Raw genomic sequence first — 27,457 nt, 5'->3', positions numbered from 1 at the left:
CGCAAATATATTCGAACCCCAGGGCAAACAAATCTCTAATCAAACGCAGAAAAAGAAAAAATAAAGGCGCTTCACATGGAAAAAACTAATAATTAAGATAAAAAGTATCGTTTCCTATTTCCTGGAAAATTGAATCAATGTGATTGGAAGCAGCAACGTCGGATGGTGAATTACTGGGTGCAGATTTTTTTTTTTTTTTTGGGTGGGAAAAGGTAGCTACCACTGTATCTCTCCTATTATTTTTGCTGTTACCACTCTCCTCTCCCACTTCCACATCCTTCATAATAGTCTTATGAATGCCTATAAAGATTTCAATAGTCAATCGGATAAAGTAGAATTCATAGACAGTTCCTTGGAATCGTCTTCCAATAATGAAACACCTCAAAAAGTAATCTCTAAAGTCTGATTATTCTCTATCAGTATAAAATCTCTGGCTATTCTTACTAAAAAAAAATAATACTTTTATATAGATCATGATCGAAACTGAACAACCAGAGACATATATGAACACAGATCTATTAGCTTTTACAGTGCATAAATTAGGTAATTTAAAATATATTTGAGCTTAAACTATTAATCTAAAATTTGACCTACTCTTGTCTTCTTTAGCCAAGTCCATGGACGTTTCAAATATTGATAAAAATGCGGTACTCTATCTCGCTCTTGCAACACAGAAAAGATTACAGGAATTTGTATCACGTATGGTCGAAGCTTCGCGCCATCGTGTTTTTTCGCAAACAGTGGATACCCCACCATTGAATTCTATGGATCAACCTGTGTATAAAGTTGTAGATGTACAAGATATTCGAAAACAACTCTTAGCGATCGAACGGGTAGAACGTGAAGAAGAACGAAAACGAAGAGATGCAATCGCTGAGCGTGAACGTAATGCCAACATATCAGATGGTGGTGGAGAAGGAGGTGATGGTGATGATGATAACGTCGGTGGTTCGACAAAAAAGAAGAAAAAGAAGAAGAAGGATATGGGTCCCGGAGTAACAGCACGCAACATGAGTGAAGATATTAGCAAGAAATCAACTAATGAAACAGCACTTATGAGTGCAGGTGGCATACGTAAGAGTTGGATGTTAACGGGTATGAATAACGCTCCTGCTCCCAACAAAGATATATCATCCTTTCCTTTAGCAAGTTCATTATCAACATCACCAGCATCCACACCATTATCATCATCAACGGTGGCACCTTTAACAACAACATCATCATCTCCAAAACCATTATCAACAATATCCTCTGTAAATCGCTCCATTGAGAACACTACTATTATATCATCTTCCGTGAAAAGTGAACATTTATCAATTGATGACATGGCTACACGCGGTGGACGAGGAAGACCTCGCGGACGGAAATCAGATGGAACTAAACGAAGTCGAAATCAAGGCTCTTTGAAAAGAGATCGATCTCAGGATTTATTCCTACCGCCTTCTATGATTGGAAAACATCAAAATAGACTCGGTGAACAACCCACTCGAAAGGTCACTGTGATTGATGCAATGTATGTTCTTGAATGGGAATTAGATAGCGGTTGCGAAAGTGGTAATCGGGCATTAATCAAATCTTATAATCGATATTTGAAGTAATAAAAGTATATTTGTGTTTTTTTTTTTTTTATTATTATTTTTCAACCAATTTTCTCATTGTTTGTAATAATTGAGTGACATTATCTTCGTTGATGGTGGTAGATGTTTGTGATGTTGATTTGTTTTTTCCACGTAATATCGCCCTTCGATGATGAATATGTTCTGCTCTTTTGGCTATGATTGCTCTACGTCTTTCACTGGCAGTTCTTGACTTCCTTCGCGCTGCTTCTGTCTCCTGTCGAAGTTTATTGAGATTTGCTATCTGTATTTGTCGTTCTTCATCATCAACAGCAAAACTATAATGTCCAACACCCCTTGTTCTATTCTCTTGTGAAGCGACATAATGACGAATATGAGACCGATCTGCAGGTTCAATTATATCAAAGGACCGAGAAGTAGTAGGATCTGGAGAAGGTGATCTAGATCGTGGTCGAGGAAGTTGACTTTGACGTACAACACGTGTCCTACCGAATTCATCTTCATATTCTACCCAAGGGTCTGAGCTATGCCGCTCTTCTTCTTTGTCAATAACTTTCTTTTTTCTACTTGTGTCATAGTCTCGCTATTTTTCATGGAAAAGAAAATGTTCAAGAATAAGTAATGACTTCAAACATTTTGTTCAAACAAGTTACCTGCTGGAAATATTTTTGGTCAAAGTCGATCAGTAAGTCAGAGTTTTCTACATCATCCAAATTGTTCAGCTGTTGATGTTGTCGTTGTAGGGTATCATATATTTTGGCCTTTCGTTCTAAGGCTATTCTGCTTTTCTCCAAAATATCCACTTCTTCTTCGTTGCCAGCGTACGTAGCTTTATCTCGCCGTGCCCGTTCTTCAACACCTCGATTTTGTTGTATTGTCCGGCTTGATTTCTAGCCAAAAAAAAAAAGGGACAAATGTTGGGTTCAATAAATTTGATAGATTGTATTACTTACCTTATTACTCTCTGTCTTCGAAGGAGTTTTCAGTTGTGCTCCAGAACGTTCTCTATCAAATTGTTCTTTTTGTTGTGATAAAAGAGCTTTGAGATCAATGATCTATACAAAGACAAAATATATTTTATCATATTCGATCCTTTTGTTAGTAATCTTTTTCATCTCCAATAGAAAGGTGGAAGTTATATTTAACTTACAGAAGAAGCATTCGTTTCAATGATAGATTTTGGTGGCATAATATAATACACGTTTTTCAAACAAATAAAAAAAAATATACCAAGTTGGAAGAAGACAATGACTTACCATCCAGAATCCTGCCTGGGATTTGGGCTGAAAAAACTCTAATTTCAAATACTCCGACATTCCATCGACTTCTTTTAACAACTATGAGCGATTCAATAAATTCACAAAGTAATAACAACCTAGACATTTCGACAATCGCAGTTAACAAGCTTGAATCCATTGAGTTTGAAGTGACTCCGTCAAATACAACAAATTTAATATCAAATAACTCGTTACCAGCTGTGGCGTCTGTATTGACAAATACCCTATCCAGCATGTCACAAAACACATTTAGTTCAGTCGAAACAGATTCTGTTAGTACAACGACAATTGTTGAACCAATCAAACAACAGCAACCAACAGAGGACGATACTACGCAAATTTCAGAATCAAAAAAGGAAGCAGGCGAATTGACCCAATCAGCGGAAACACCAGTCCAAAAAGGAGGACGAGGATCAAGAAAGTCGTATCAAACAGCTACTCCAGTACAATTAGAACTGCTAGTGAAAGGTCATCTTACTGAAGAACTATCCATCTCGGCTGCTGCGCGACGTGCTGGCATTCCTCGATCAACTGCAGCAGCTTTAATGAGAAAATACAAGGCAAACCAAGGCTTTCTTCCTCGACGAAGGCGCGGTCGAACTGCTCCTCCCAAATTGTTACCCGAACATACCTCGTGGATCGATAACTTTTTACAGAGGCAAGAAGATGCTACACTTGAGACCATCAAAACTGAATTATTACTTGCATTTCCTTCCCTTACACATATTTCCATCTCTGGGCTTCAGCGGCATATCACTCTAAAATGTACTCGTAGTTTGAAACGCGCAAGACGGTGACTCCAATCATCATCAAGACAAACTTCCTTTAGTGTACCCTTCGTTGATTCCATATATAAAAAATTAATGATAAAATAAAATATTCAACTCTCTTTGTAAATATCACTCTTCTACTATCTATGGAATAACTAACATCATGTCAAACGTATGAGTAAAGTCAGAGAGTATAGCTAAATAATATATCGACAAAGGAAAAAAAAAAAAAAAAAAACTTGCTGAATACTATTTCAATGGACTGAGTTACTTTTACAAAAGGTACTCATATACTGTGACCATTCCTTTTGCTTTCCATAGCATTAACTATTTATTCTATGGGACTCTTAAACGATGAACCCATAGACATGTGATGTTCGTCTTACAGAATAGGGAACAGAATTCCGGATATGGCTCAAACCTTTTTTTTTTTTTTTTCATTGAAAAAAGGATGAATCGTTACAATTTTAAAGTTTTGTGTTACAAAAATACCCTTTTAAACATTTTGCTTTAATCATTTCTTTGTCATCGTATCCATCATTTTTCTTTCTCTTTTATCTTTTGTATTATTCTTACTTTTATTCCTTTACACTCATTAATAATTACTACTCTATGGGTACGCCTATTTTGGTATATGGACTACATGATTTTGTATCTGAACGCCATGATGAAATCAGTTTTAAAGTTTGCGAACCTATCACTGTGACTGAAACAGATGATGCTTACATGGACGGTTGGTGGAAGGTATAAAAAGTTCATTATTATTATTTTTTTCTCTTTGACTAAACACAGTACATAAAACGACGTTCTCAGGGACGAAATAGTCAAGGTCAAGAAGGACTGTTTCCAAGAAATTATACTACGATAATGCCATTGACCAGCCGCAAAAAATCTTCAGCAACTACTTTATCCATGTCAGCTCAAACAAGAAATAACAAAAGGAAGGAGTCACATAAAGATCCTGAACAATGGAATTTGTATCAAGTAACTGCTTGGTTAAGTTCAATTGGTATGGAATCTTTATCCTCTCTTTTCATTGGTAAGTAAGCAAAAAAAAAAAAAAAAAAAAAAAAAAAAAAAAAAAAAAAGAGAACCGATGCGTATTCATGGAATGTGTCGTGTAACTAAAAAAAATGATTCTGCAAACTAAAATCTCTCAGAGCAAGAAATCACAGGTGATATTTTACTGGATCTTACTATGGATTCTTTGAAGGAACTCGGAGTGAGAACCTTTGGTAAAAGATACAGGATTATACAGGAAATCCAAAGATTACGATCAGTTATTATGCCAGAGAATATTGATACAACGGTAAATAAACAGATAAAGAAAATGAAGAAATGATGGTGAGAGAAGAAAAAAAAAAAAAACTAATAGCATATACATTATTTTCCATGAATAGATATCATCGAATAATAAAAGTGCATCTAATAATATCAGCATTTCCAGTCAATCAGAGTCTACATCACTTCCATCACCTCCACTAACAAATTTTAACTTGACACCTTCTCAGTCTAAGACATCTTCACCAATTGAAAATGCAATGTTTGAATATCCACGCAAAGCTCCTCCTCCTCCTACTCAATGTTATCAATCCCATGATAACAACCTGAATTCAGCTACATCGACCACAACAATAAAACATACAATGAACATTTCACGTCCTTTGTCCCCACCAAGTACAATTTCTACCAATATCAGTCGATCAAATACTTCTTCCTCGTATGGGACAAGTATTCATAGTGGTGAAAGGAGTCCCGATTCACAACATACTACGTTTGCTTCTATTCGCCATTCTTTCCAAAGAAAACATCACAAAGTGGATGACTCTACTAAACTGCATTTAGCCAATACAAAGGAAAGCATGTATGTTAGAAAAAAGAAAAAATGACCGAAAAAGGAAATGATTGACAATTTTATTCTAGCGCTAGATCATCATCACCTGTCACTATGGTTGCACCGATTCATGAAGGATGGCTTTACAAACGAGGCGACAAATACAAAAAGTGGAATAAAAGATGGTTTGAGCTAAAAGATGATCATTTATATTATTATAGCCATCCCAAAGATAGTCATGTCCGAGGCGTCATTAAACTTCAAGGTTATCGTATCCAATCAGATCCCGCTATGTACTCTGGCAAATATTGTTTCAAAGCTCATCATGATCGAGAGCGTACTTTTTATTTTTATACTGAAAAAGAAAGTAGCATGAAACAGTGGGTAAACGTACTCATGAAGGCTACCATTACACGAGACTATCACGCGCCTGTCATGTCGTCCAATCCTGTAAACACTGTTTCCCTTGCTCTCGCTCGTCAAATGCGACCTCGACCACCTTCTATATTAATGTTAAAGTCTCAACAATTCCAAGCTAATGAATCTACGATGCATTGCCTACCTAACAAAACATCACTTCATTCTTCTTCTGATACATTTGATGTTTTGAGTGATGACGATGAAGATCTAATCGATCCTGATCAAAGTATATTCCATCGTTCATCGCAATCATCATCAACGGTTGTCAAATCAGCTTTAACAACCTCAGCTAACGACGATCATCATCATCATTATCATTATCGGCATCAAAGATCTTCAACCATCTGCCACAATAACAATGCAAAGCTATCTTCAACATTAACATCTTGTCCTGAATTACAAGATCATAAATCGACCGATGATAAATATGTTTCGTGGATTAATTCATATCTTCCATCTGGAAAAAAGATTGTTTCTTTAGCATCTGCTTTCTGTGACGGAGAATCATTGATCGTATTATTGGAACAAATCAGTCAGAAACATGTACGCCGTACTCATATTAAAGCCTCCAATTCTATTAGTATGAAAAGGTTGGAGAATATTGTGGCAGCTTTTAAATTCATGGGACGCGAAGGCATTGCTATTGAAAATTACACGATCAAAGATATATTTGATGGTGATGTGGTTAAAGTACGTGTCATGGTGACTGCCATTCAGGCATGGGCAAACCAGTATTAGCGTTTCCTTCCTTTTTTTCCGAAGAAAAACTCTTTTTCCATTTACAACAATTGTTTATTAGAGTTTCTTCTTCTTCTTTTTTTTTTTTAATCACTTCATTATATAGCGTATAGTATTAACTTTTTTTCTTAATGAAGAATAAAATGTCGCGTACATTTCCCTACTTGCTGCAACCCGCGCTGACCTTCAATCACGTGTGACACAGATTTTTTTTCTTAGGCAATAAAAAGCTCGCGTTTTTTTTTCTTAATTACTCTGTCCTTTTTTCCCCTTCCCCCTTTTACCCTGTATTTTCTTTGTAACGTTTAAAATGTCCTCTGATGACGAAGACTTCCAACAAGACGAAGATTCTCCATATGAACTAGATTCAGGTTCGGATTATGACGAAGATCACAGTGCTAAAAAGGTATTTTGAATAAAAATGCCTTTATTTTAGAAAAAAAAAAAAAAAAACAAAACAAAACAAACTCAAACTTTCATTCATCTCTTTTTAATAATAACAACTAGACAAAGTTAACCCATGTTAAAAAGAAAACAACTAGTTCGGGATCGAAAACGAATACAGAAAAGAAACCAGCTGCTACAACGAAGAAAAAAGCTGTTACTACCAAGAAAGCCACCAATGAAAACAAGAAAAAAACGGGTACTCTGAATGACTTTTTAACACCAACTCCTTCTCCTACAAGTGCAAATATAAAGAAGGAAGAAGAAGTTGATACAGTAATGGAAGAGAGCAATAATACTGAAGCTTCTCCCTCTCCGACTCCTACAAAGAAAACTGGCGTATACGATGAAAAACGAACAATTGAAGAAATCTATCAAAAAAAGACACAACTTGAACATATCCTTCTACGACCAGATACATATATTGGTTCAACAGAAGCGGAAGAACAAGAGATGTGGGTATACGATACAGAGAGCGATATGATTGTAAAGAAGAAAATCAAATATGTCCCTGGTTTATATAAGATTGTAGATGAAATTTTAGTCAATGCTGCTGATAACAAGGTAAATCAATTAAAAGAGAAAGAAAAAAAGAAAATGAAGAAATAATAATAATAATAATTGAATTTATCTTTTTTTTTTTTTTTTTGGTGATGGATACGTGTCTATATATGTGATTAGATTCGTGATCCAGCTATGACAACTATCAAAGTGATTATTGACAGTACACAAAACTTGATTTCGATTCATAACGATGGCAAAGGCATTCCAGTGACGATGCATAGCAAAGAAAAAGTTTATGTACCAGAATTGATTTTTGGTCATTTATTGACTTCTTCCAATTATGATGACAACGAAAAGAAAGTAACTGGTGGACGAAATGGTTATGGTGCCAAATTATGCAATATATTCAGTACAGAATTTCGAGTAGAAACTGGGGATGCTGAACGTGGTGTTCAATATTCGCAAGTGTTTCAAAACAACATGTCAGTCAAGAAGGCACCCAAAATCACGTCTTTTAAAAATAAGGAATTCACTCGTATCTCATTCAAACCTGATCTAGCCAAATTTGAACTTTCCCAAATGGATCAAGATTTTGAATCCCTAATCAAGAAACGTGTGTATGATATGGCTGGTTGCGTGTCTGGTGTCTCTGTCTCTTTGAATGGTACTAAAATTCCTGTCAAAGGTTTCCAAAAGTACATCGAGTTATATACCAAATCAATGGAGATTCGAAATGCAGAAGGAAAAAAACCTATTATTTTTGATAAGGATGGACAAAATGAACGTTGGCAAGTTGGTTTCGCTGTTAGTGATGGACAATTCAATCAAGTAAGTAAACTGAAATCTATAACGATAAGAATATTTAAATTTCTTTTTATTCTATTTTATATAGGTTAGTTTTGTAAATAGTATCTCAACTTCAAAAGGTGGTACTCATGTGGAATACATTGCTGACCAACTGATCAAAGCTATCACTCCAAAAGTTCTCAAGAATAGTGGCACTAAAACAATCAAGAAACATCAAATCAAATCTCATATGTGTATCTTTGTCAATTGTTTGATCGAAAACCCAACTTTTGATTCACAAACTAAAGAAACAATGACTCTTCGTGCAAGTGCTTTTGGTTCCACTTACAAACCTAGTCCCAAATTTATTAAAGATGGTAAGGATGGGTAATATTATTGTTCATCCAGATATTAATTTTTCAACCTATTCTTTCTTCTCATCATAGTTGAATCATCCGGTATCATTGATAACATTGTTAAATTTGTCAAATTTAAAGAACAGCAACAAATGACAAAGGCTGATAAAGGCAAGATGGCAAGGTAATAAATAACAGAACGGAATAATAATAATAAAGAAAAAACGGATATATATATATAGTATACTTATATTATTATATTCTTCCATGTCTAGACGCTTGGATATTGAAAAATTGGATGATGCTAATCTTGCTGGAGTTCGACCACACAATAAGCATTGTACTTTGATCTTGACAGAAGGTGATTCCGCCAAGGCTCTCGTATTGAGTGGTTTATCAGTGGTGGGACGTGACAAATATGGCGTATTTCCATTACGAGGAAAGTTACTTAATGTACGTGATGCCTCCAACAAGTCGATCTTTGATAATACCGAAATTACGCATATAAAGGCTATTCTTGGTCTTCAACATGGTGCTACTTATACTTCAGTAGATCAACTTCGATATGGCAAGTTAATGATCATGACAGATCAGGTAAACTATTAACTCTTTTCAAAAGTAATGATATTTGTTACTAAATATTCTTTTTGCCCTATTATAGGATTATGATGGTAGTCACATCAAAGGTCTTGTTATCAATTTCATCGATAAAATGTTCCCTAGTCTTTTGGATATTCCTGGTTTCTTGTTAGAGTTCATCACTCCTATTATCAAGGTAATCTATTGTCATTTATCTAATATCATGTATTTAAGGTTTATCCTGTCTCTTTTTAGTGTACTCATAAAAGGACAAAACAACAAATCTCGTTCTTCACTATTCCAGAATTTGAAACATGGGCTTTAGAAAACAATCAAAGAAAAGAATGGTCTACCAAATACTATAAGGTAATATATACTGATGCCTCAAGAGAAAAAAAAAAAAAAAGAAGCGAGCGAATCTAATTAGAAAATCATTTGTATTAGGGTCTGGGTACCTCAGATAAGAAGGATGCACGTACTTATTTTAGTGATCTGGAAACACATCAAAAAGAATTTCAGATTGCTGATACTGAAGATCGTGGTTTGATTGACATGGCTTTTAGCAAATCAAAAGTGAATGATCGTAAAGAATGGTTGACGACTTATCGGGTAATATTTCCAAAGATTTACAATAAGAAAATGATGATGATGAATGTAATAATGATAATCTTATCTTCTTTATCTATAGAATGGCATGTATATTGATCATAGTGTAAACAAAATCAAGATTTCCAATTTTGTCAATCAGGAATTGTTACTCTTTAGTATAAATGACAACATGCGGTCTATCCCTTCGATGGTGGATGGATTCAAGCCAGGACAACGCAAAGTCTTTTTCGGGTGTATCAAGCGTGGTAGAAATACTGAAGTCAAAGTAATAACGAATTAGACCAGAAGAAGAAAAAACAATCTCATCATTTCTGTCTTACTTTTTTTTTTTTTTTTTTTTACAAAGGTGGCTCAACTTGCAAATTATGTTGCTGGTGTGACTCAATATCATCATGGTGAAGCCAGTGTAGCTTCCACTATTATCAATATGGCTCAGGATTATGTGGGTAGTAATAATGTCAACTTACTTGTTCCCTCTGGGCAATTTGGTACTCGACATGAAGTAAGTTGTATCCTTTCTTATATGCTCGAGATAATATTTATTCAATCTGACTTTTTTTTTAACTAGGGTGGTAAAGCTGCTGCTAGTCCTCGTTATCTCTTTACTCGTTTGGCCAAGATAGCGCGCTACGTCTATCATCCTGATGATGATGAAATTCTTGACTACTTGGTGGAGGAAAATACATCCATTGAACCTCTCTGGTAAAAAACTAATATTTAAATATATATATTAATCATAAACTTAACAAGCATATTTGTTCTTGTATTTAATCCTTTCCATCTAGGTACATGCCAATCCTCCCTATGGTTTTAATTAATGGTGCTGATGGTATTGGAACAGGTAATTCAATTAAATTTCATATTTCAGCATAAAAGTAAAGGGCGAAAAATTCATTACTATATTCTTCTTCTTTTTTTTTTTTGACAGGGTGGAGTACTACCATTCCCAATTACAATCCAAGAGATATTGTTGATAATCTTATACGCATGATGGATGGTGAAGAAATAGTGAAAATGAAACCTTGGTACCGTGGATTCAAGGTAAAGGAAGGAGGGAAAAAAAAGCATTATTTGGTACAACTATATGGTCTATCATAACTTAATTATTCTCTTTACTATATAGGGTGTCATTGAAGCTGCAGGACCTGTCAAATACACAGTTGATGGAATTGCTCATGTAACAGATCAGGGCAAGATTAAAGTCACCGAATTACCTGTGCGGTATTGGACAGAAAACTTCAAAAAGCATCTATCCTTATTACGTGAACCCAAAGACAAGAAAATGGAATTCAAAATTGAAGTAAGTAAATGAAATATGAAACGATATCAAAAATAATATTGGAACTTATACTTGTTCTATTTTCACCTTAAAGGAATTTAGTGACAACTCAACGGATAGTACAGTGGACTTTACAATCGAACTGGATGAAGACAACATGAAAATTGTGGAAGACAATGGAATTTTGAAATCATTGAAACTGCAATCATCACTTTCGACCAACAATATTGTATGTTTCAATCAAGATGGAAGGATTCAGAAATATGATACACCTGAACAAATATTGCAAGAGTTCTACCCGCTACGTATGACTTATTATGAAAAACGAAAAGATCATCTGTTATATGTTCTCCAAGATGATTATGATCGCCTTCACAATAAAGCCAACTTTATTGAACTTATTTTAGACAACAAATTAGCTTATTACAATCGAAAAGAAAAGGACATTGTGGCTGATATGGAAAAATTAGGTCTTCAAAAGATTTTTTCTCGAAAACAACGCAACATTCTGGCGACGGATGATGATGACAATGGGGAACAAGGTGAATCTGGAAAGCCAAAGGATCAAGGTGGTAATGATGCAGGTTATGACTATCTCTTTAGTATCAATATCCGTGGTTTCACAGAGGAAAAACTAGTAGAACTTCGAAAGCAACGCGATAAAAAATTGGAAGAATTGAAAATCGTCAAAAATACTGCACCAACTACCTTTTGGAAGAAAGATCTCATGGAATTCTTGGAACAATGGGATCTTATACTCAAGGAAGATGAAGAGTTGGCTCGCTTTGCTAAACCTATTGCACCATCCAATATCACTAAACGTAAAAGAAAGCGGGGATGATTTGATATCTCACTCAAGTGTTCTTGATCTAGCTCGTTTTATATCTTAATTATATCTATATTATATATTTTTACATCTATTATCAATAAAGCCATATCTTTTTTAGCAAGAATATTTAATAGATTTTTAAAGTAAAACCTCTTTTATTGTCAGAAAAAATAGAGAATGGAAAATGATGGATAATAGTGAATGTGTGGATCAATCAAATGGATCTCCGTCAGCATCGAGTTGTACAGCTGGGAAATGGGATTCTTTCTCCCCCCTTCTCTTTTCTTAACATATAAGCTACGCATGTAAGATCCAATTTCTTTGTACTACCTTGTTAAGTCTTCTGGTTATCTTACTTGGCATGATCACGCAACATTTGAGAGGTGATCCTAGTCCTTTCAATACTTTCTTCTTCTTCTTTGGTTTCCTTTTCTAGTCATATTTGTTTTTCACCAAAACTTCCTCAGAAACCCAAAAAAAAAAAAATCAAACTCCTTTGCGATTTGTTTTCACTTATTTTTTATATATTTGGTTCTTCGTTCCCTGCTTCTATTCTTCTTAAACACCCCCTTTTTTTGGGCTGATTTTTATATTATATTATTTATATATATTTATATATATATATAAATATCACCCTTATGACAGAGAGACAAGTACACTGGACTTCCGACAGTCCTGAGGACCCAATGTTGAAAAATAAACCTCATCCAGCAGCATTAGGATTTGACAAGCAAAGTAATATGAATGGTCATTGGACTTTTCCTCCACAACATACAGTACCTCTTCCTGGACAACAACCTGGACAACATCCATATGAAGAGGATGAATATGATGAAGACGGTTATAGTGACTATTACGATGACGAAGAAGACGAAGATGAAGAACGTGGTATAGAAGAAGATGAAACTGCTTTCAACCTATTGTATTCTCGGCATCAATCACTCTCAGCTCCAGAAATTACACATGAACGACTCGAATGGCAGCAAATGCTTCAATCTGTCCTAATGGGTGAAGTCATCAAATCTGAGAAGAAGAGACTTTCCAACAATGATCGCTTCCATCCTCAAAACTTAACACAAGAAATATGGCTTTCCTTACGTGCTTTATTACGAGGGCGTACGATTGTTCAGGAGCAACGTTATCTTGAAGAAGGAAGAAAAGATATTGATAACGTTTTAAATATGGTCATGGACTTTAAAGTACAAGAATTTGACGATGTTGGTAATGACTCAATGGATAGCGTCAACAGTATAAACAAGAATAGAAAACTCAGCGCACTTGATCAAGTAGCAAACGTACTAAAGAATGTTGATCGGATTGAATCACTCTATACGACACGTGCTGAAATGACAGCAGCTAATCCTCAATATGGGTCACTTGCCTTCCAAACTCGATTAGATGCATTGAATTCTTGGTGCACCATCACACGAAGTTTACAAATGCAATATAAAATTTTACGTGATTGGACGGGTTCGGATGATTTACAGATTGCTCGCACGACCACAACTACCTCTACTACAGATCAAACTGGTGATGCTAGTACTGACACATTGGATGACAAGCTGGATGAAGGTAGCACAAGTGGCCTGTTACATGTACAACGTACCAATCCATCTTTTGTTGAACGATTACTCAAAGAACAAGCACTTCAAGATACATTTGACAAACGAACACTATCAGCACTTAATTCTTTATTGATGAAAGCTAAACAAACCATGGTAGCAAACAGTCGTATCTTTAAGGAAATGAACTTGCCTCCTTTCACCCAACAGTTGCGTCGATTAGCCAACTTCCCTACTTCTCTTGTAGTTGAAGCACTTAAATTACGTTTAGAATACAAGGATCGAATGAATGAACCCCCAAAACAAATGGTGGATGCCATGATGGAAGATTACCGTGGATTACTGTCCCTGGCTTGCCGTGTCAAACATCAATATGAAGAACTGACTCAACCCATGTTAGGCTGGCAACCGAAACATCACATGTTTATGGAACGTGATTACGATACTGTACTTATGGAAAGTGTCCGCTTTTACTTTAAATTGATCTCATGGAAATTAAGTTTGGAGCAAGAGAACAACCTACGAGAATGTGAAGTCATGGAAAGAGAATGGGACTTTTTGAAAAACACTGTATGTAAAGCCGTCGATAAAGCTGATTGGGAATGTGCTGAACAATTTTGGTAAGTGATCATCTTTTCTTCATTTTTTTTTTTTCAAGAAAAAAAAAAGAACAAAAAAAAAAAAAAAAACTAACTAACAGATATTTATTTATTTGTATTTAGCTCATTGACAAATCGATTGCTGGGTGATGTGATGCGTGATTATATTGCTAGTTTGAAGGTACCTTCTGAAGCAGTCGTTGGAGGAATAGAAGTGAAATATACAAAACTTCTTCATACCATGCGTATGCGAGCTCGTAAATTATTACAATTTGCAAGGTAAAAAAAAAAAAAAAAAAAAAAAAAAAAAGGATGGTAAATCTCATCTTTTCCCTCTTGAATAGATTTTTTATGGGTCAATTTGAAAATGCAGCAGAATATGTATTAGATACTGATCATGTGGAAACAGTGATCAATCAATTGGTATTATCTGGTCATTTTTTGGTTTATACGAACAGTTTTGAAGAAGAACGATTGTATATAGTAGCATCACGTACCTTATATGGAAGGGAGGAAAAAATCCGAAGTCTTGTTCGTGCTTGCTTTGCTGATGACAAAAATGCACCAAGTACACCAAGTACCCCTGGATCAATGAATGGGCAGCCTGAAGAAGATTATATCTTAATTCTTTCTCCTTGGCAGAACGTGATGTGGACTGGAGAAATGGTGGAGATCAAAATTCCATTTATTCATTTAGGATTGAAACCAAAGCGTATGAGACTCGTTACTGGAGATGCTAGACATTTGGCAGCAGCAAGAACAACTTTTTGGAATACAATGGTACAAGCTGGAAATACAGTCAGTGGAGGAGGGATTAGTGGTACTATTGGAAGCAATCATGCGACAGGATCGTCAATGCCTGTTACCCCATCAGGAGCAATAACATCATCAGCTGGTATCGAACTGATTCAAGAACATCGCGCTCATATTCCCAAGATTAACAAGGAATTATACAAGATCAAGATGACAGTATTCAAACTTGCAGATTCAACCATCAGTAGCGTCAGTACTATTCACGAACAAACTTTAAATTTGGGTTGTCAAGAATTAGTAGAAGAATGTTTCAGTTTTGCTAGCGATTTTGGCATACGTGCGGCACGATTTTTAGAATTGGCTGTGCGCTTGCAATTGGATCTGAAATTAGTACGACTTGCAATCGATTGGATCTGTTTTATTACGGATGATTGTAATCCTACGGATCGTAAAACATTTCGTTGGGCAGTAGCAGCTTTGGAATTTGGACATTTGATGACTCGAGGGATGAATATTCTAGCTCTCAATGAAACTGAATTTAGTACACTCCAAGGCAAGGTGGCACGTTGTATAGCATTATTGATCTCCCATTTTGACGTTTTGGGTACACAATGGTCGCACGAATTACAACTCAAGGAAGAACAACAACGTAAACGAGGAATCACTGCAAAACGCAACTCTTATATAACTTCAAAAGCAGATGAAAAGCAGGACAACATTACTACAAGCTCCACTTTTGGTGTGACCAATGATGCTGTCTCTTCTGGTACTTCTTTAGGTGTTACTTATATACGTGATGAATGGATGCGAAAAATCAATGAATTGGAAAAACAACGAAACGAAGATGAACAAGCGAGACGAGTGGTGGGAAAAAGACTGGATGATCAAAAACCTGAAGATCAATCTTTAGTTTTTCTTGCACCTTCTTCTTCCAATATTTCTTTTCGCTGGCAACAAGGTCGATTTATTGGTGCAGGAACTTATGGTTCTGTTTATTTGGCGATCAATTTGGATACTTCATCAGTAATGGCAGTCAAAGAAATTCGATTTCCTGACTCTAGTTCATTATCAGCTCTTCATAAAGCTATCAAGGAAGAAATGCAAGTCATGGAAATGCTACATCATCGTAACATTGTGCAATACTATGGCATGGTAAAGAAAGAAAAAAAATGATATAAGGATCATTTGCTCATATTGATCTTTTTTTTTTGGATTATAGGAAGTGCATCGAGATAAAGTCTTCATTTTTATGGAATACTGTGAAAATGGTAGTTTGGGGACTTATTTGGAACATGGTGGAAGAATTGAAGATGAAATTTATATTGTGGATTATACGTACCAGCTATTGAGTGGATTGGTCTATTTACATGGAAATAATATTGTTCATCGTGATATCAAACCTGACAGTAAGTTTTACATATATATATAATCATCGAAATTGAATTCATATTAATCATTTGTTTTCTTTATATACAGATATCTTGATTGATTATCAAGGTCAATTGAAATTGTCCGATTTTGGTGCAGCCAAGATTTTAGCCAAAGGACAAAAGACTATGGGTAGAACAAGTATACATATGAATGTGAATAGTTTGGCGGGTACACCTATGTATATGGTAAAAAAAAAAAAAAAAATTGAGTCATATATGATTTTTTTTCTTTAAAAACCAAAACAAAAATAAAAAAAGGAAAACTTAACTCTCTATTTCTACTATTTACTAGGCACCCGAGGTAATCACAGGTGGGGACACTGGACGTAAAGGATCAATGGATATTTGGTCTTTAGGTTGTTGTATCGTGCAAATGGCAACTGGACGAAGACCTTGGAGTACTTTAGAAAATGAATGGTCTGTGATGTATCACGTTGTCACAGGTCATCCACCATTACCTGATGCATCTCAATTATCCGAACTTGGTATTGACTTTTTGAAAAAATGCTTTACTCGGAATCCAGTTCATCGTCCAAGTGCTTCGGAATTACTATTTCATCCATGGATTGAGAAATATTTGGAAAGTTACAATGATGAATCAGTACTTGCATATAATCAAGACAATGGTGGATCCAGTTCTATTACAACCACAACAAATTCTGCGGATCAACATCATACGCCTTGGCAGAGTATTGGGACCGAAAATGGATCAAGATCTATAAAATCTTTCGATAGGTCTTCTATCAATAGAAGTTTACCAAAAAATACAGATTTGACCAGTGTATCATCCTCTCCTGCTAACACTACGTCTGATTCTATTAAAGATTAGATATCGTTGTTTCGTTGTTATCTGGTTCTCATTTTCATCTCTCATACTATTATTCATTTTCATCATCATTGCTTTTATTATTATCATTATTACTATTATTATTATTATTGTTATTATTCAATCCTTTTCATTTTCATTATCATCATCTTTGCATATCCTCTCTGCTTAAATCAACAGATCTAAAACCAAAAATAAAGTTTGATCAAAGTTTATCCTATCAGCTCACCTCCAGAAAATTATATCAGGTCACCATAAGATCAATATTATTTCTGAAGACATATATTTTAAAATTATTAGGCTTTATTTCATACGAATATTCAACATTATTATTTCATATGCATCTAAGTTCACACCATTTTTGGGCAATATTCGGATTCGACTCAACTAATACACGTGCAGTACCTGAACAACATTGCGCGGGATAAGCTCCAGGTACCGTGATTAATTCGTTAGATTTCTTGCAATTAGTCGTTTTCTTTTCTCCGTTCCCAAAGATAAAATTGCGTACATCTCTCATACCTCTACCCGTTTGTGTAGGCGCGCATAGCCGTGTGTATGTCCAAAATTTAGCACACATTTTACCTGCGTTTCCGTTGGGATCTTTGTAATTCAAGCACCGAAGATCGTGATAACAATCTTTATCAGTATCGCAACTTTCGCCAAACCATTGTTCTTTCTTTTGAATCACTTCAATTGCTCCGAGATCCGCTGGACCATTTATCGTAACAGACACACCTGAATAGTCGCATTCGTAAAGATCAAATCCGGCAAATTGAAACGTTTGTTTTTTCAGATCACAGTTTTGAACATTGATAGGACTTTTTACATAGAAACGTACTCGGTAGATGAATCCTTGATTACGAGGAGGCATTTGAAATGTAGCAGTTGTACTAATATGAAGAGTTCGTCCTCCGAGTAAATAATTGAGTTCACCAATCGTTGTAGTTTTCGGATCAAAGATGTATTCTCCAGGGAATCGGATCGCTTGTTCCCGATCCGTTGGAAACGCGGCTTTGTTATCGTTCTTACGATATTCGAAAAACCACGAAGCTTCCTGACCGGCGGCAAGAATACGAGATAGACCATGTTGTGCGGGCGGGGCCATGATATCATCCGTATATGCAGGACCACATTTATTCGTGACTTTACTACCCAGTGTCTTTCCCCCAATCGTTAGTGTCGACATGATCCCCGGACAGGCGTTGGCACATGTAAGGATCCCAGCTGCACCGTTGTATTGATAATAGCTATCCAAAAAATTATCATGAACACTCACATAGGATACGGTGATGTTTTTGGTGGCATCGATTATTGCGGGTCCCGTATACTCTGAGGTAAATGAGTTCAATACCGGCGGTGCTGGATTATCACTTTCAAATTTAGGATCATATTTACGGTACGTCGTTGTCGTATATTGCAAATTCTTCATCACCCCTCTGTACTGAGGGTCTTTGTTTTTGCTCGTTTCCACTATCGCCGAACTTAGTTTACATCGTCCCAATCCACATTTTGTGTTTTTCGAATAAACGGGTCTCGTGTAAAAGATGTCCAGAGAGATACCATTGTCTGGAATCAACATGCTCCATTTGGCGGCGACATCCCAGGCATTGGTGATAATGGCTGTTTCAAAGGTAAGTTGTTTTTCCACCATATTTTGCTGCATCAGTGAGTTACGTTTAGTATCATACACCGTGGTCAACAGCGCCACATATTTGTTAAGATATGATGTAAACATCTGTCGATAATTGTATTTCGTAATCCCGAGATGATCATTCCCTATGACGGCAGCATCGCGTAGAATACTTAAATGAGAGGTAGCCATGATTGCAAACATAGGTAGCCCCAAATAGTTTCGATCCATGTTGCCCATAATAACATTAATATGTTGTTCGATATTATTGACCTTATTTTGGTAGTACGGTGTCAACCATTTATCGTTGGCTCCCACCGGCATCTTATTTTCTATCCACAAACCATAATCTTGCTTGTATTCATCCAGCATACCTTTAACCGCTGTTAATTGGCCTTGAAAGGTGCCCACAATTGCGCTATCTATCTTATTGTCCATTTCTTCACGAAGTTGGTTGGCTAGTCGTGCGAGAGATTGGTCATTCGACTTGGCAGATGAAAGGAAACTATCGATAATAAGGCCTACCACAGCAACTCCTAACGCGGCGACAGGGCCTGTGCCGGCTAAATACGCTGTCGCTATGGTGAACCCCGACATCAGTCCTCCTTTCATGTCTGATGGTTCATCTACTTTGGGAGCATCGCACGCAAAACAAAACGATATCCACCCAAGAAAAACCAATATAGAAATCCTCATTGCTATATAATAAAAAAGAAAGAGAGAAATAAATTCGCTTTTAAGGGTTTAGAAAAAAAAAAAGAGAGAGAGATGTGTTTCAAAGGAAAAGAAATAAATCAGAATCATACTTCTTTTATACCAAATCAATTGAAATGGACGCCATTTTCTTTATTTTGTTTTGATTGACTCTTTTTTAACTTCCCTCCTTTTTTTTTGAAGGTAATAGTAACGGATCAAAGAATAGATGTATACTGTTAACCAATCAGAAAGGAAATAAAGTATGTACCCATCCCCTTTTCTTTTTGACAACTTCTCTTTTCTTCTCAAATTCTTAGTTAGTCTTCTCCCTTTTCTTCCATATTTATCAAATAATAATTGCATCAATGAATAGATATAGCGTTAGCCAAAATAAATAGCTTCACTTTTTTATTTTTCCATTTGTGCTCTTGATTTTTAGCACCCTTTTTTTCATGCTCCTTGACAGAATCAATGAATAGGCGTATGTGGATACCAACCTTCTTTTGTTAAATACGATTATTGGTGGTATTGCTGAATAGATAATAATGCAAAAAAGATGGCATGTGGCGTTGTTGGTGGAGTAAATAAGGGATGTGGATCCAAGGAGGAAGATCGTCAAGGATAGTTACCAAAAATATTTACTTCTTCCTCCCTTTTCCCGTCTTTGTCTCCGATAGAGATATTTTTTCAAGAAGAGTTAAGCTCCTATCATTTGCATACCCTTTAAATGGTGATTCCTCTATACCTTTCGGTCAAATTGATTATACCCCTTTAATATCTCAATGGACAACGAATATTATTTGGAAGAAGCAACCAAATAGAACCTTTAGGGTTCGGATCATCCCGGGCAGTCTCCCTCCCTATCGATTTCATCATCGATCCATCCAACAATTTTGGAACGCCAATATGCCACCACATGCTCGATCGATATGGTATAAAATCTTAATAAAGAAGAGTCCCTCTACGAAAGACCATCGCTATGATCCATCCTCCTTTCTCTAAACAATGTATATCAAGTAATAACGAAGAAGATCTTATCCGCTTCGTATATACATGTTCTTATAAGAAAACAATATGGAATATCCATGTCGCAATATGTCCTTTTTTTTTTTCTCGATCTGCGGATTCACGATACTCCTCATCTGGAAAGGTCATTGGAATAATCATTTCCATTCCCTCCCTTTCAATCCAGACAGTGATCTATCATATCCTCTATCCACACAATTCCCTCTCTTTCTCTATGACCACCTATAATCAGAATAACTAAGTCCTTCATGTATTTCTTTCCTTTATAAGATACAATTCTCTATGCATTAATTTTTCACTATGATTTCAGTCCTATCCTCGTCCCTGAACGATGGGTACCATACACACAAACTCCGAAATAAAAAAAATCGTTTCCTTTTTTGTTTTCTTCCGTTTTTTTTTTTTTTTTTTTTCTCATCTTCTCTTTTTCCTTCTCTTCTCTCCTCCTCTTCTTCGTTTGTCCCTTTTTGTCCTCCTCATTACAACCTTAATACAATAGTTACGTTTTCTTTAGTAATTTCTGATTGAAGGACTATCTGTTACTGATATTATACCATTTCTCCTGTCACGTTCATGACATCTGCAGCATACAAAATAGTGGAAAATATCTACCTTACACAACCATACCGTCAGTATTTTCAACATGTACACAGCCTATGAACAAGCAAATCCTCATTTCTACAGCATACTCTGAATTCTTCAAAGCCATCGACAATCAAATTTTATCAACAAACAACACTGGGACTATGATGTACAACCAGCACTCACTTATTTCCGTATACCGGTACAAATGGCAAGAGAAAATGACCTACTCAAGTATCACGGGGAACGTAATGCTACTACCATCACTATTTGGTTGGACCTGATTAAAACGATATACAATAACCTTTGGTTGGAATGAAATAACCATTGTGAATATAGCGACCACCCTTCGTCTGCGTGATCAAGCGATATATTGGTTCTCTACTTATGAAAAAGAATAAGAAGCTCGCTGGGGGATATAACGCCTTTGATTACCAAAAAACGGCATGGCTTTTAGTGGTAGTAGTTTTCTGAATGTATTGGAGGATGATTGGTGTTCATCAATGATTTTTTCTTTCCGTCATGATTGTCTTCTCTTCCATTTGCCTTGGTAGTTTACATATTTACACTCTGATATCATGAACAAAATAAACTGTACCTATTCTTTTTTTTTTTTTTTACGTATATATATAAAATGAAAATTTATTGAAACGATATGTTACTTATTGTACAAATCCATTTTCTCTTTTATCCCTTTTTCATTGCCATCGTCTTTGGTCTATTCGATAGATTTTAAAAAGTTCAACTAAATCACCACTGTTTAATGGATTTTTTTTTTCACTCTACGCGTTTGTTTGACGCGTTTTTGGTCGCCGCAGGTTACAAGCAAGGTTGCGGGGTTGTTGATTTATTGTCCTTTTTTTTTTTTTTTTTTTTTTTTTCTCCTTCTTCCTCTCCCCACAACACTACTTTTTTCTCTGCATACAAAATGACTGATCCTCAAAAAGAAGTAAACTGTTGTAAAAAATATCCTCATATTGGTATTTTAGTCCCTTTACATCCTCGACTTAAAGCTATTAGAAATGATGAATGTCATATCGATTATTTCTATCAACAAACTAAAATCTTGACAACAGATCAAGAAGCAAACGCAGCAAAAAACTATCTCACACATGGAATGATGGATACCGTTTATTATATGATTGTACACGCAGTTTTCTTTGTTTATATGGGCTATCGATCTGCCAACTCTTTGATTGACTTTTTCTTTAGTCTTTATGGTGACTTTCAAACAACTTCTGGAAAAGCATGTCTCAAGTCTTGGCTTACAGACGCTTTAAAATTACAAGAAAACAGACATTATTCTACAATAACAACAGCAGCAACAAATAAAAAGACAAAATTATTACCACCTGTATCTTCATCAGTATTGCAAAAGTCAAACCTGAACCGATTGGTGACTTTGATCAATAAGTGCATCGTAAGTTATCATATTACTATATTAATATTTATCCATATTTATTTGTTTTTCTTTTTCTATTTCATTCATAAAGGAACGTGAATTGCTCACCACTATGGACTGTATGGAATTATTCTGTGGCGAAACTTTGGAAGTCATTGGTATTATTCCCAGCAAGGAGCGATTTGAACGTAGAATGAGAAGATTACCCAAATCTTTTATGTAAGAATTCTCTTCGAAGAAAAGATCGAAATATATATATATATATATATATATATTAAACATAGTTTTCTTATATTGAACAGGTCAAAACAAATCAAAACATATCTCTCTGGAAAACCACCGTCAACAAAAGCTTATACTATTGTTCGTCATTATATTTTGGCAACTATGGATTTAGAAAATATCAAATATGGTTATGCTGTTATTCCATTATCTAGATTATCTGAATTCGAAGCTATATTCCGCTCTTATTTAAGTAAGTGATAATATTACATTATTATTTACACATTTCAGGTTCATTTATCTTCCTTTTTTTTTTTTTTTTTTTTTTTTTTTTTTTTTTTTTTTTTAATACAGATGGAGATGATCCAGTAGACTCGAATTTGATTTTGGATATTATGCTTGATCTTTTTATGGATGAAATCGAATACAATCACATTTTTTGGGTACAACTGATCAAAAGATGCAGGGATATGACTCTTATCAACCCATTACCTTTGGATTCTAATGACGATGATGATAGTACTTCAAATAGTCAAGCAAAATCACAACAACAAACCGATGGATGTACTTTAGCACATTTATTGGGTCTCAAGTTTGAACATACTCTCAAGTCAGACGAATCTACTTCTCCTCCTCCTTCATTAATTTACGTCGTCGCCCTTCTTGCCGATGAAAATATGATATTCTTTGATCATTTACTCCCTTATATTGTCGAAGCTGGATGTTCTACGGAAGACGACAACAAGGTGATTACTGAACATAGTCATCAACAACAACGACGACAACAACAACAATATGGTTATCTGATGGAGTTAATCAAAGCTTTACTCTCTCTGGGCAACATCAAACATGCTACTTGCGTGAAACAATATTTGGATAGTAATAATGAAGATACAATGAGAAGCCTTCATGATTGGATTCTTCGAATGGTGGACTATACTGTGGATTCTTTATATGAACATACTCAGCTTGCAAATATAAAAACGACAGCACAGCCACCAACAAAAGATCATCCACCAGCATTGACAATAAAATATCCTCCAAGAACAGGTTATTATTTAGATGACTCTGATGATGATGATGAATTAGGATTGGATAATAACAATAGTAGTCTTATCAGTTGCGACAGTTTCAGTACCATCAATACCAATCATTACGATGAAACTTTGGATGACCTTCAAAATAGTGATTATATCTACGACTTTTTCAACAAGGCTTTTTTCTGCAATACATGGAAAGATTCACTTTCTCAACAATCAACAGCTTCTAATCTGAAAAATGTGCTCAAGCCTCTCATCAATTTTTTGAATTCTATCATCGATTCGACCAAGGAAAAACCCAAGATTTCTAAAATCACCGTGAACAAAATTATCTCCATTCTACATTACAACCTCACTCTTGAAAATCAATTCGAACGACAAGTCTTCTTGGATATCATCCCGCTTGTTATCTTTCCTTCTTTGGTATACGACTGTTCTTTGGCTCTGGTTGATATGATGAGTCAACTTAGTTATCGTGAACGATCAGATTGTTATACTTTGTGGCTTCATGATACCCAGCACACTCAACCTTCAGCAATCACACAACGCCGACAAGTTGTCATCCTTCGTATCAAAGAAATTTTGGAGGATAGAACCAAAAAACGTTCGAATGAATTGTTACCTATTTTACATAGTCATCCTGTCGATTTTGCTTACAGTGTTCTTAGCAATATTCACCTCCTCGATAATCATATCAACCAAGTATTACTTGCCAAGCAATATCTCCATCCATCCAGTAAAATAGCCCTTGATGCCTTCTTATCCTTAGCAGCCTTTAAAATGGGAACTTATAACTCCTCTACTACCACCAAACGTGATTATCAACAAGAACAGGAAAATCAACATACCCAACCTCAGTTACCTAACGACATCATATCACTCTGCTCTTTTACCCGATACCTTATCAAAGAATACCGCATCTCTCCCTTGTCATTGAAAAATTACCTCGTCCTATACCCTCGTCAACCATTGATGCAATATGCATGTCTCGAAACCGACCGGGCAAACAGCAAGAAAGAAGCTTTGGCAAATCTCAAACGAAAAAATCCACCATTGGGTGAAATGTACAAAAATGCCAAAAAAAATTGTTACTGATATCTTCAGTTTCCTTTTTTTTTTTAAAAAAAAAAAATAATCTGTATATACATAAATTAGTCTTTATCTCTTTTATTTTTCAATAAAAATATATATATATACTCTTTCTACTATTATTATTATCTATACTCATGTCTTCACAAAAGTGATCATCCATTGACTGGCACAACATTATGTGTTGGTATAAGGGAAGTCATTGATTCTACTGGAATTTGCAGTGCATTTCACGTCGATACTTAGTAAATGTTTGCGTCACCGTGTTTATAATTTTTTGCGTCTGGCTGAGAGGTATTTTTGCAGTACATTTGTCATGCACAAGAAAACAAAAAAAAAAAAAAATTGCTGAGTAACAAAAGTCAATTTTTTCTTGTCTTTGAACTGATAAACAGACCAACATTTTCACATTGCTTTGTAGTTGCTATGACAAATGAAACAAAAATTGTTGTTATTATACACCGTTGTTTCGAATGTCCAATGACGTTCTCAACACCTCGAAAACTTCGACATCATTTGCAGAAACACAACATACAAATACCGCAAACAGCAGCTGGAATCAGACGGTACAATAACCAAGATTATACGTACGTCAAGTCACAAAGCGCGCACGCTTCCATTGAGAATCACTTTGGCTGCCCAGCATGTATTGTACATTGTGTAGAAGTAAATGAGTTGAAGGCCCATTTTTATGCCAACCATTCAGAATCTTTATCAGAACAGCAACCTCTCTTAACCCAAACACAACAAGAAAGCGACTCAACGGGACAGCAGAGCGGTGGCAAGCCGGAGAAGTCTAGTAAACGGCGTTCAAGCAATGCCCTTGAAAATGAACTGTTGGATCCATTGTGCCTTTCATTTCCCCCTCCTGATCACGATGATCATCTCGTGGTACAAAATTTCGACGCGACAATGGCGTTTCATAAGCTACAACTATCATTAACCCAACACAAGTGGAAACTATCTCTTGAAAATCATATCCATTGCGCCATGGCAGCCACCTCTATTCTACTCTTGTCACGAAATCAGTACCCCGATGATTTGTCATCCTTTTTCAGCAAGCACGACCTTGATGCAACCATCGATAGTATTGAGACAAAGTATAACATTAGGAGACATCCGATGTCAATGGAGACATCTACCAACATAATCAGTATCATTCAGGATCTTACCATGAGGAAAATCAATCGAGATAAAGCGTTTGCACGTCTTTTGGATTTAAATCTTCCTACAAATGAAAACAAGTTCAAAAAAAGCATTATTGAATTGATCCGGAAGCTGCCTCCCATGTCTATTGCAGAAGATACCAACGAATACGAACTCGGCACTCGATATATTGATCCTTTTTTATGCGGTTTATTTGATGATCCTGATGAAGGCATGTATCTACGGTGGACCAACGAAATTACTTTAGAAGCTCGAAAGCATGAAAATTTATCAATGAATCGCCCTGATATATGCATAACCAGATTACATGGGGTGAAATGGACATCAAATCATGGTTTTGGGGAAGCGAAATCAGCTTCTCACGGTGACAACCATTTTCTGATTTGCCAGGATCTACTCCGAACTGCGATATTTTGCAAAAATGCTCTAGATACACAAAATATGGAAGGTGTCCTGGGACTGCAGATTATTGGAAGAATGATTACGTTCTATGTATTGGTTTTACCATCGACCGGTCTTTACGTGATGTACGAACTGGAAAAAATAAAAATACCAAGTTGCTTGGATGATTTAGCAAAACTCGTTATGGATATGCCCCGGGTTTTGCGTATACTTGACGTCTTCAATCGGATCTGCAATTCATCGGTCTTACCATCAGCGCCCTCTCGACACCGTCCAACAATCATCACTTCTATCTTCAATCGTGTCTTTTCATCGTCCCAGAACCGCAAGCGATCATGCCATTTGAAATATCGTCATAATTAATCCATTTACCTTTTTTTATTTTTTCTCAAAAACAGTACTAATAAAACCCATATTTTTTATATCATTTGAAATCTCTATTGATGATGAATATTTTGATTTTTGTTTTATATCCATATCTTTAATAGTCACGGAGATACACGCCTGTGGAATTGTGGAGAATTGGTGTAGATTGAAGCAATGAAGAAATATAATTAGAAAAAATAAAATGAGAACAAGTCTGTGAGATTTCTTTTTTATCGTTAAAAAGTGTGTTGAAAGAGAGACGAAGTATCTACACAAAAAGTTTGTTGGTGTTATATATAAGTATGTGGTGAGTGATACGTAATACTCATATCATCATACTATATTAGATTGGTGACCAAATTTTACTTCTACTTTTATTTGTTCTTGTTTTGGTTTGTAATACTGCCATACAGGGAACATAGTCTTACTAGTATTTTATTTCTCATTGATGTGATGTTATCACCATATGTGTAATGATTCATCATAATAGCTGCCCTGGAGCGTTTATTATGGACCATGAGCATAATGGTTTTCAAAGTCCGTTTTATTTTGGTATCTTAAGGGTAATTTTTTTTTTTCTTTTTTTTTTTTCAAGCTCGAAAACAAGCCTTTCCACGAACATCCCATTTTACGATTGATCAATAAACGCATTGCCTCCAT

At 35.6% G+C, this 27,457-nt stretch overlaps 8 protein-coding genes across 8 annotated transcripts; 6 read left to right on the top strand and 2 right to left on the bottom strand.

Moving 5' to 3' along the window:
• Positions 1-222: 222 nt before the first annotated feature.
• BX664DRAFT_355717 (transcription initiation factor TFIID component TAF4 family-domain-containing protein) lies at positions 223-1,626 on the top strand. Its single transcript, XM_051547836.1, has 3 exons — positions 223-388; positions 471-543; positions 610-1,626. Exons 1-3 carry the CDS (start codon positions 293-295, stop codon positions 1,596-1,598), a joined length of 1,158 nt encoding a protein of 385 aa, XP_051402579.1. The 5' UTR covers positions 223-292; the 3' UTR covers positions 1,599-1,626.
• Positions 1,621-2,834, bottom strand: BX664DRAFT_323715 (uncharacterized protein). Its single transcript, XM_051543705.1, has 4 exons — positions 2,728-2,834; positions 2,531-2,632; positions 2,231-2,467; positions 1,621-2,160 (listed from the first exon to the last, which is right to left on the bottom strand). Exons 1-4 carry the CDS (start codon positions 2,764-2,766, stop codon positions 1,633-1,635), a joined length of 906 nt encoding a protein of 301 aa, XP_051402578.1. The 5' UTR covers positions 2,767-2,834; the 3' UTR covers positions 1,621-1,632.
• A 1-nt stretch (position 2,835) lies between these two features.
• On the top strand, positions 2,836-3,732 carry BX664DRAFT_323712 (uncharacterized protein). Its single transcript, XM_051543704.1, has one exon. The coding sequence runs from the start codon at positions 2,917-2,919 to the stop codon at positions 3,649-3,651; it is 735 nt and encodes a 244-aa protein (XP_051402577.1). The 5' UTR covers positions 2,836-2,916; the 3' UTR covers positions 3,652-3,732.
• A 441-nt stretch (positions 3,733-4,173) lies between these two features.
• Positions 4,174-6,682, top strand: BX664DRAFT_323710 (uncharacterized protein). Its single transcript, XM_051543703.1, has 5 exons — positions 4,174-4,368; positions 4,438-4,663; positions 4,785-4,933; positions 5,025-5,488; positions 5,548-6,682. The coding sequence occupies exons 1-5, from the start codon at positions 4,237-4,239 to the stop codon at positions 6,614-6,616; spliced, it is 2,040 nt and encodes a 679-aa protein (XP_051402576.1). The 5' UTR covers positions 4,174-4,236; the 3' UTR covers positions 6,617-6,682.
• A 203-nt stretch (positions 6,683-6,885) lies between these two features.
• BX664DRAFT_323708 (DNA topoisomerase) lies at positions 6,886-12,126 on the top strand. The gene is made up of 16 exons (XM_051543702.1): positions 6,886-7,022; positions 7,124-7,624; positions 7,742-8,392; positions 8,457-8,727; positions 8,797-8,890; positions 8,982-9,300; positions 9,368-9,481; positions 9,541-9,651; positions 9,730-9,894; positions 9,974-10,159; positions 10,241-10,396; positions 10,463-10,596; positions 10,680-10,735; positions 10,823-10,935; positions 11,018-11,194; positions 11,268-12,126. Exons 1-16 carry the CDS (start codon positions 6,927-6,929, stop codon positions 12,012-12,014), a joined length of 3,891 nt encoding a protein of 1,296 aa, XP_051402575.1. The 5' UTR covers positions 6,886-6,926; the 3' UTR covers positions 12,015-12,126.
• Positions 12,127-12,544: 418 nt separating this feature from the next.
• On the top strand, positions 12,545-17,246 carry BX664DRAFT_323706 (uncharacterized protein). The gene is made up of 6 exons (XM_051543701.1): positions 12,545-14,184; positions 14,287-14,442; positions 14,508-16,068; positions 16,136-16,322; positions 16,393-16,532; positions 16,639-17,246. The coding sequence occupies exons 1-6, from the start codon at positions 12,641-12,643 to the stop codon at positions 17,173-17,175; spliced, it is 4,125 nt and encodes a 1,374-aa protein (XP_051402574.1). The 5' UTR covers positions 12,545-12,640; the 3' UTR covers positions 17,176-17,246.
• A 228-nt stretch (positions 17,247-17,474) lies between these two features.
• On the bottom strand, positions 17,475-19,603 carry BX664DRAFT_56893 (delta endotoxin). Its single transcript, XM_051549636.1, has one exon. The coding sequence runs from the start codon at positions 19,499-19,501 to the stop codon at positions 17,507-17,509; it is 1,995 nt and encodes a 664-aa protein (XP_051402573.1). The 5' UTR covers positions 19,502-19,603; the 3' UTR covers positions 17,475-17,506.
• A 2,387-nt stretch (positions 19,604-21,990) lies between these two features.
• BX664DRAFT_382794 (uncharacterized protein) lies at positions 21,991-26,867 on the top strand. Its single transcript, XM_051549083.1, has 5 exons — positions 21,991-22,529; positions 22,603-22,730; positions 22,814-22,986; positions 23,088-24,837; positions 25,258-26,867. Exons 1-5 carry the CDS (start codon positions 22,038-22,040, stop codon positions 26,792-26,794), a joined length of 4,080 nt encoding a protein of 1,359 aa, XP_051402572.1. The 5' UTR covers positions 21,991-22,037; the 3' UTR covers positions 26,795-26,867.
• Positions 26,868-27,457: the final 590 nt, after the last annotated feature.

The sequence above is a fragment of the Halteromyces radiatus genome (genome assembly GCF_025201355.1).
Source record: "Halteromyces radiatus strain CBS 162.75 chromosome Unknown BX664scaffold_2, whole genome shotgun sequence".
NCBI classification, from domain to species: domain Eukaryota; kingdom Fungi; phylum Mucoromycota; class Mucoromycetes; order Mucorales; family Cunninghamellaceae; genus Halteromyces; species Halteromyces radiatus.
This window is presented reverse-complemented; position numbering and strand designations above follow the sequence as displayed.

Bases quoted from the DNA above. Each gene is read 5' to 3' on its own strand.
- BX664DRAFT_355717 (XM_051547836.1), top strand. From the start codon at position 293: ATGAATGCCTATAAAGATTTCAATAGTCAATCGGATAAAGTAGAATTC. The intron at 389-470 runs GTAATCTCTAAA...ACTTTTATATAG, and splicing joins ATAATGAAACACCTCAAAAA to ATCATGATCGAAACTGAACA. The intron at 544-609 runs GTAATTTAAAAT...TGTCTTCTTTAG, and splicing joins TTTTACAGTGCATAAATTAG to CCAAGTCCATGGACGTTTCA.
- BX664DRAFT_323715 (XM_051543705.1), bottom strand. From the start codon at position 2,766: ATGCCACCAAAATCTATCATTGAAACGAATGCTTCTTCT. The intron at 2,633-2,727 runs GTAAGTTAAATA...GTCTTTGTATAG, and splicing joins TTGAAACGAATGCTTCTTCT to ATCATTGATCTCAAAGCTCT. The intron at 2,468-2,530 runs GTAAGTAATACA...TTTTTTGGCTAG, and splicing joins CGAAGACAGAGAGTAATAAG to AAATCAAGCCGGACAATACA.
- BX664DRAFT_323712 (XM_051543704.1), top strand. From the start codon at position 2,917: ATGAGCGATTCAATAAATTCACAAAGTAATAACAACCTAGACATTTCG.
- BX664DRAFT_323710 (XM_051543703.1), top strand. From the start codon at position 4,237: ATGGGTACGCCTATTTTGGTATATGGACTACATGATTTTGTATCTGAA. The intron at 4,664-4,784 runs GTAAGTAAGCAA...AAAATCTCTCAG, and splicing joins TTTATCCTCTCTTTTCATTG to AGCAAGAAATCACAGGTGAT. The intron at 5,489-5,547 runs GTATGTTAGAAA...ATTTTATTCTAG, and splicing joins GCCAATACAAAGGAAAGCAT to CGCTAGATCATCATCACCTG.
- BX664DRAFT_323708 (XM_051543702.1), top strand. From the start codon at position 6,927: ATGTCCTCTGATGACGAAGACTTCCAACAAGACGAAGATTCTCCATAT. The intron at 7,625-7,741 runs GTAAATCAATTA...ATATGTGATTAG, and splicing joins TCAATGCTGCTGATAACAAG to ATTCGTGATCCAGCTATGAC. The intron at 11,195-11,267 runs GTAAGTAAATGA...TTCACCTTAAAG, and splicing joins AAATGGAATTCAAAATTGAA to GAATTTAGTGACAACTCAAC.
- BX664DRAFT_323706 (XM_051543701.1), top strand. From the start codon at position 12,641: ATGACAGAGAGACAAGTACACTGGACTTCCGACAGTCCTGAGGACCCA. The intron at 14,185-14,286 runs GTAAGTGATCAT...ATTTGTATTTAG, and splicing joins GAATGTGCTGAACAATTTTG to CTCATTGACAAATCGATTGC. The intron at 16,533-16,638 runs GTAAAAAAAAAA...ACTATTTACTAG, and splicing joins CGGGTACACCTATGTATATG to GCACCCGAGGTAATCACAGG.
- BX664DRAFT_56893 (XM_051549636.1), bottom strand. From the start codon at position 19,501: ATGAGGATTTCTATATTGGTTTTTCTTGGGTGGATATCGTTTTGTTTT.
- BX664DRAFT_382794 (XM_051549083.1), top strand. From the start codon at position 22,038: ATGACTGATCCTCAAAAAGAAGTAAACTGTTGTAAAAAATATCCTCAT. The intron at 22,987-23,087 runs GTAAGTGATAAT...TTTTTAATACAG, and splicing joins TATATTCCGCTCTTATTTAA to ATGGAGATGATCCAGTAGAC. The intron at 24,838-25,257 runs GTACAAAAATGC...ACTGATAAACAG, and splicing joins AATCCACCATTGGGTGAAAT to ACCAACATTTTCACATTGCT.